We start from the raw sequence: 7,123 nt of genomic DNA, 5'->3' as shown, positions 1-7,123 counted from the left end.
AGAAAGGTTTTTGAACACCATTTTATCTATATAATGTACTACTGTTTAGTTTTTGTGTCATTATCAAGAGGTGGAGCATGACTTCTCCATTTACATTATGCAGTATATCTAGAGCAGCCATGTAGGCTCAGTTGCTCAGTTATCCTAAAATTCATTATACTAATCTTTCCTTGTCCCACTTTTCTCTCCTTTATTCATTATCCCTCTCAAATTTCTCTCCAACTCATTTTTTTCTTTAATATAAGTACTGTCTTTCAATGTTCAGTTGTTATTAACTATCTTTATTTAGTCAATATCACTTCTTTGCTCTGCTCTTCCTACCCCAATCTTTTAAATTCCTTTTCCTCAGAATACATTTCTTGTAGCTGATAAATATAAAAAATAAAGACATAAACAATCTTTATCTAACATTGTGCTGTTGGCTATATATTGTGTTTATGGAAAAAGTATTAATTCTAAACCGTGAGGGGAAAATTAAAAAAAAATAAACCATGAGGGATTGGTTGAGAAATCATGTAGCTAAGCTTTGATGAATTATTACACAATTTAAATAGCAATAGAGTAATGTGCATTATGTTGTTAGCTTTATAGCCTTAGTGCTTTTATAAATTTCTCATGTTATTAACTATAACTGGTTGCATTTCTTATTGTATAACATAATAGACTTAAGGCATTGCTTATAAGAGGTGATAGAGTATTCAGAAACTGACAGTATTCAGAAACAATTGTCTTGACCACCACAAAATGTTGTTCATTGTAGTTTCCTATCATAGAGTAGCAAAGAAAATAAAACTTTATGATATTGGTTAGACAAAATAAGAGATGATGCAAAATTATAACATAATAATAACATTTATACATGTCCATATTGAAGAAATAAGAAACAAAAAAAATTGCAGGAATATATACACTGAACCTTTTTATCTACTACACAGTAAGTATTACATTTCTGTGGACAACTTAAAACTTTCTCAAATCAAATTGATAAAGTTTTTACTAACTGACATTAATAGAAACCACCTAGTTTTGATCAGTTCTACTCTCCTACACTGCAATTATTCCATTTGCTTCTTTTATGGGACTAATGAATGAATGGAAAATGAAATGAATGAATGGAAAATTTTAAAAATGTGGACATGATGTGATGAGGAATAGATTTAAAATGTGGAGGAGTTTGTTGTTAACACAAAGATTATAAAAAACAGCCATGAGCAAAATAAGATCTTTTTTAAAGATTTTATTTATTTATGAGAGAGATAGAGCACCTGAGCATGAGTGTGAGGGAAGAGAAAAGCAGGCTCAGCAGGTAGCCTGATGTGGGATTTGTATCCCAGGACCCCAGGATCATGACCTGAGCTAAAGGCAGGCACTTAAACAACTGAACCACCCAGCAGTCAGGTATAAAACTGAGTGATGGGCACTGAGGTGGGCACTTGACAGGATGAGCACTGGGTGTTATTCTGTATGTTGACAAATGGAACACCAATAAAAAATAAATTTATTAAAAAAAAGAAATTTTAATTACCAATTATATGTATAAAGAGTGGAAAAATAAAAATACCTGAAAAACTAAGTAGCATGAGCTTACTTATTTACTCAGTGTGGGTTGAGTTTCTGGATAAGCATTATAAATATAAGAAATATATCTAAGACAATTTATAACTGACTAGGAATTTAGGATGCATTGAATAACTTAACTATGTTTGAAATATTATATACACAGAATTGGTGAATACTACAGAGATAAAGAGGTTACGGGGACACAAGGGTTGATAGGGATAGCATAAGTTTTCAATTTGTTCAAGGACTATTAGGAAAGAGACAAAGTAAAGACTGTTTTCTCTTGAAAAAGGAGGTAGGGACAGCAGTTTCGTGTCTGCTTCAGCTCAGGGTATGATCCCAGGGTCCAGGGTTTGAGTTCCACATTGGGCTCCCCACAGGAGCCTATGTCTCTGCCTCTCTCTGTGTGTCTCTCATAAATAAATAAACAAAATCTTAAAAAAAAAAGAAAAGGGAGGTAAAGAAAGGAAAAGAAATTAACGTGAAAACAGAATTAAATTATATATGCTAATGCATAGAAAAATAAAACTTCTTAAGGGATCTTGCTAAGGAAATGGAAGAGACTAATTTTATATAAACTAAAATACTAATACTGAGATTAGTGAGAGTGATCTTTTCCTTCTGATAATATTATATATATATATAGTATAAACTACTATATTATATATATAGTATAAACTACATTCCAAATAATGTTTATACCTTATAAATATGATCTTCATTTGATTTCTATAACACATTATAATATAAATATATATATTTATATTATATATATGATCTTTTGATTTATATATTAAATATATATATGATAAATATAAATATAAATATATAAATATATAAATATATATATAAATATTAAAGATAAATATATATAAAATATATCATATATATTAAATATATATGATCATTTGATTTCTATAACACATTATAATATAAATATAGATATTTATATATAAATATATAAAAATATAAATATTATAATATAAATATTTAAATCTGTAACAGGCATTTTTTTTTGCTCTTGTACTCCCCTCTATCCTCTATCTTGAGAAAAACAGCTTATACCTGACTGCTTCATGGACACACATCATTTTAAATTTTTTATATATTTTAAATATTTAATTTTTTTTATTTGAGAGAGGGAGAGAACATGAGCAGAGGGTAGGGGCAGAGGGAGATATAGATTCCCGCCTGAGTAGGGAGGCAATGTGAGACTTGATCCCAGGACTCTGATATCATGACTGCAGCAAAGGCAGATGCTTAACCATCTGAGCCACCCAGGTACTCTGGACAAACATCATCTTTAGAAATGTGTGAGGAAAGGATATATTTATAAGGAACTATTTACACTACAATTCACCTTTATTAGAATGAATATTACTTAATGGACATAATATTACTGATTTCTCAATGTCCTCTTTTACGTGACATTTGATTAACCTTATCTCATTTCCATCAGTACATGATTCTCTCTACACATCAGTAGAATTTTTATGCTAAGTTTCATGTAAAACATAAAGAAACATAAAGAAAATGTCATCAACTTCTCTGAAATGTATGTCTTTCCTGATCATAATGTTCTCATGAATGGATAATCTACACTACACATAGGAGTGGATTAGTTGCCCTAACCTGATGATATGACTTGAGAAAATACTCATATTTTTACTGTATAACTTACTATGTCTCTGAACAATGCATGTTGCACTAAAAATCATATCAAGCTAAAGGATGCTTTAATATACCTACCCTAAAAATGAAAAAATGAAAAAAAAATATGACCAGAGAAACAACTTTCTTTTGCTGAGGAATTTTGGTAGAAGTGGTGATTTAGGAAGGAAGACCTTGATATTTCTATAACACAATCCCAGCCATGTGTCATTTCTTGTATTCCATGCAGTAAACACATTTATCATGGCATGGGAGAACCAGACCTTCAACTCAGGCTTCATCCTGCTGGGAATCTTCAATTACAGCCCCACCCACATCTTCCTCTTCTCCCTAGTCTTGGGCATCTTCACAGTGGCCTTCATGGGAAACACTGCTATGATTCTCCTCATCTACCTGGACACTCAGCTCCATACACCCATGTACTTCCTCCTCAGCCAGCTCTCTCTGATGGACCTCATGCTTGTCTGCACCACTGTACCCAAGATGGCCTTCAACTATATGTCTGGCAGCAAGTCCATCTCTCTGGCTGGTTGTGGAGCTCAGATATTCTTCTATGTGTCCCTGCTTGGAGCAGAATGTTTCCTGTTGGCTACAATGGCCTATGACCGTTATGTTGCCATTTGTCACCCATTACGATACTCAATTCTTATGAACCAGAAAATCTGTGGTCTTATGGCAGCTTGTTCATGGATTCTTGGTTCCCTTGATGGTATAATTGAAGTTGCAGTTGCTTTGTCATTCTCATATTGTGGAGCCCGGGAAATACCCCACTTTTTTTGTGATGTCCCTGCCCTTCTCATTCTCTCATGCACCAACACATTGTTATTTGAAAGGATGATATTTATCTGTTGTGTTATTATGCTTCTTTTCCCTGTAGCAGTAATCATTGCTTCCTATGTTCAGGTTATTGTGGCTGTCATTCACATGGGGTCTGGGGAGGGACGCCGGAAAGCTTTTGCCACCTGCTCCTCTCATCTCACAGTGGTGGGAATGTATTATGGAGCAGCCATGTTCATATACATGCGGCCCACTTCAGATCGTTCCCCCACCCAGGACAAGATGATCTCTGCCTTCTACACCATCCTTACTCCCATGCTGAATCCCCTCATCTACAGCCTCCGCAACAAGGAAGTAGTCAGAGCATTCTTGAAGATGTTAGGGAAGGGTAAGTCTAGAGAACAAATTGCTTGATAATTTTTATATTTTGTTTTTTGTCATATATTCCTTGTTTTATGCCCAAATATATGTATCTCATCAATATAATTAAGTAACTAATGTTTACTGACCTTTGTAGATTTATAGGCAACAATATAAGATTTAGAAATTGAAACACTTTGCATTTTTCTTCAAATATTTCACATTTTTATGGTAAGTTCAAGCAATGACTATAAGGAAATATAGTCAAGATGCAAGACAAAATCCACAATTTATTCATTTTGTATATTATCAGTTAGCAAATAGAGGTTAATGTCCATAATAACATCCCCTTGTTTGATTGTATTGATTAAGCTTATTGTATTTTTTAACCTATCAAAAACTTAATCTTGGCAAAAAGAAAAGAATTCTGAAAAATCCAACATCTTAAGTTGGAATAATCAATTTTTTGAAAATGAATGACTCAGGTCAGTATATATATCAAGTTATGGGAATGAATAGAAGATCACTTTAAAAATGAATTTATCATAACTACAAGGACAAAGAGACGTATTACATTGACACATAGGCATATTGAGCTTTATCCTGGACATTGTTCTTCTTCAGGATTGTGGTTGATTGGAGTGTTCTCATTTATTTCTTTTTTTCTATAAATATCAGTCTTATACATGGGAACTGAAATGTGAATCCTAAAACCTGGATTTCTCATACTTGGATATCTTGATCCTTATATGGATTATGTACTGTAATTATACGAAAGGATAATATTTTTTTGGTTTAATGAGGAAATCCTGGTTTTCTGTAGACTGCATATTCTCAAATCTCATATAAGACAACTCCAAATTTATTTTTATAATCATATTCATATATATCTTTTTAAAAAAGATTTTGTTTATTCATGAGAGACACAAAGAGAGAGAGGCAGAGACATAGGCAGAGGGAGAAACAGGCTCCATGCAGGGAGCCTGATATGGGACTCTATCCCGGGATTCCAAGATCATGCCCTGAGCCAAAGGCAGATGCTCAACCACTGAGTCACCCAGGCAATCTTATATTCATATATATGTAACTCTATATAAATACTGATATGGGTATAGGTATAGATGTCATAGATATATAATCCTGTAGAATCTTATGGCTTAAGAGGAAAAATATTTCTTCCATAAAATGAATATGAATTGTTCTGTTAAATCTGTGTGGGACTTCATCAAGATAAGAAGCTTTTGCACAACAAAAGATACAGTCAACAAAACTAAAAGACAACCTACAGAATGGGAGAAGATATTTGCCAATGACATATCAGATAAAGGGCTAGTTTCCAAGATCTATAAAGAACTTATTAAATCAACACCAAGGAAACAAACAATCCAATCATGAAATGGGCAAAAGACATGAAGAGAAATCTCACAGAGGAAGACATAGACATGGACAACAAGCACATGAGAAAATGCTCTGCATCACTTGCCATCAGAGAAATACAAATCAAAACCACAATGCGATACCACCTCACACCCGTGAGAATGGGGAAAATTAACAAGGCAGGAAACCACAAATGTTGGAGAGGATGCGGAGAAAAGGGAACCCTCTTACACTGTTGGTGGGAATGTGAACTGGTGCAGCCACTCTGGAAAACCGTGTGGAGGTTCCTCAAAGAGTTAAAAATAGACCTGCCCTACAACCCAGCAATTGCACTGCTGGGGATTTACCCCAAAGATTCAGATGCAATGAAACGCCGGGACACCTGCACCCCGATGTTTCTAGCAGCAATGTCCACAATAGCCAAATTGTGGAAGGAGCCTCGGTGTCCATCGAAAGATGAATGGATAAAGAAGATGTGGTTTATGTATACAATGGGATATTACTCAGCCATTAGAAATGACAAATACCCACCATTTGCTTCAACGTGGATGGAACTGGAGGGTATTATGTGAGTGAAATAAGTCAATTGGAGAAGGACAAACATTATATGGTCTCATTCATTTGGGGAATATAAATAATAGTGAAAGGGAATATAAGGGAAGGGAGAAGAAATGTGTGGGAAATATCAGAAAGGGAGACAGAACATGAAGACTCCTAACTCTAGGAAACGAACTAGGGGTGATGGAAGGGGAGGAGGGTGGGGGGTGGGGGTGACTGGGTGACGGGCACTGAGGGGGACACTTGACGGGATGAGCACTGGGTGTTATTCTGTATGTTGGTAAATTGAACACCTATAAAAAAATTAATTTATTAAAAAAATAGATTGAATAATTAAAAAAATAATAATTACCTTAATAGAACATCGACAAATAAACATAATCAGGGGGAAAAAAAGCATGACCAAACTATAAAATTCAATAAAGATATTAAAACCATTAAAGATTTAAATAAAATTTTAGAGTGAACCAATTGCTAAGTAGAAAACTTCTGCAGCTGGTATAATCCAACAGAAGAAAGGATAACTGGATTCAAAGACAGAGACCTTAAAGTTGTCTAGTCAGAGAAACAAACAAAAGACTCAATGTGAATTATGCCATATTGAATGAAGTAGTATAAGTGTTATGGAAGTCTGAGAAAGAGCAAGAAGAAAAAAAAGACAAAATTTATTTAAAGGAATAATGAAAGAATGTTGTCCATATCTCAGGAGAAAAATTAAAATCCAGATCTATTAAGTTCAAAGAACACAAAATGGGTTGATAATCAAGATATTTATGTAGACACATTAGAATCTAAATATATAAAATTAAAGACAGACAAC

The 7,123-nt window shown here is 33.8% G+C and overlaps 1 protein-coding gene across 1 annotated transcript; it reads left to right on the top strand.

Moving 5' to 3' along the window:
* The first annotated feature begins 3,474 nt into the window (after positions 1-3,474).
* On the top strand, positions 3,475-4,422 carry LOC129515004 (olfactory receptor 2M3-like). Its single transcript, XM_055333704.1, has one exon. It carries the CDS (start codon positions 3,475-3,477, stop codon positions 4,420-4,422), a length of 948 nt encoding a protein of 315 aa, XP_055189679.1.
* The last annotated feature ends 2,701 nt before the right edge of the window (positions 4,423-7,123 follow it).

The sequence above is a fragment of the Nyctereutes procyonoides genome, unplaced genomic scaffold (genome assembly GCF_905146905.1).
Source record: "Nyctereutes procyonoides isolate TBG_1078 unplaced genomic scaffold, NYPRO_anot_genome, whole genome shotgun sequence".
In the NCBI taxonomy this organism is placed as follows: domain Eukaryota; kingdom Metazoa; phylum Chordata; class Mammalia; order Carnivora; family Canidae; genus Nyctereutes; species Nyctereutes procyonoides.
This window is presented reverse-complemented; position numbering and strand designations above follow the sequence as displayed.

Bases quoted from the DNA above. Each gene is read 5' to 3' on its own strand.
- LOC129515004 (XM_055333704.1), top strand. From the start codon at position 3,475: ATGGCATGGGAGAACCAGACCTTCAACTCAGGCTTCATCCTGCTGGGA.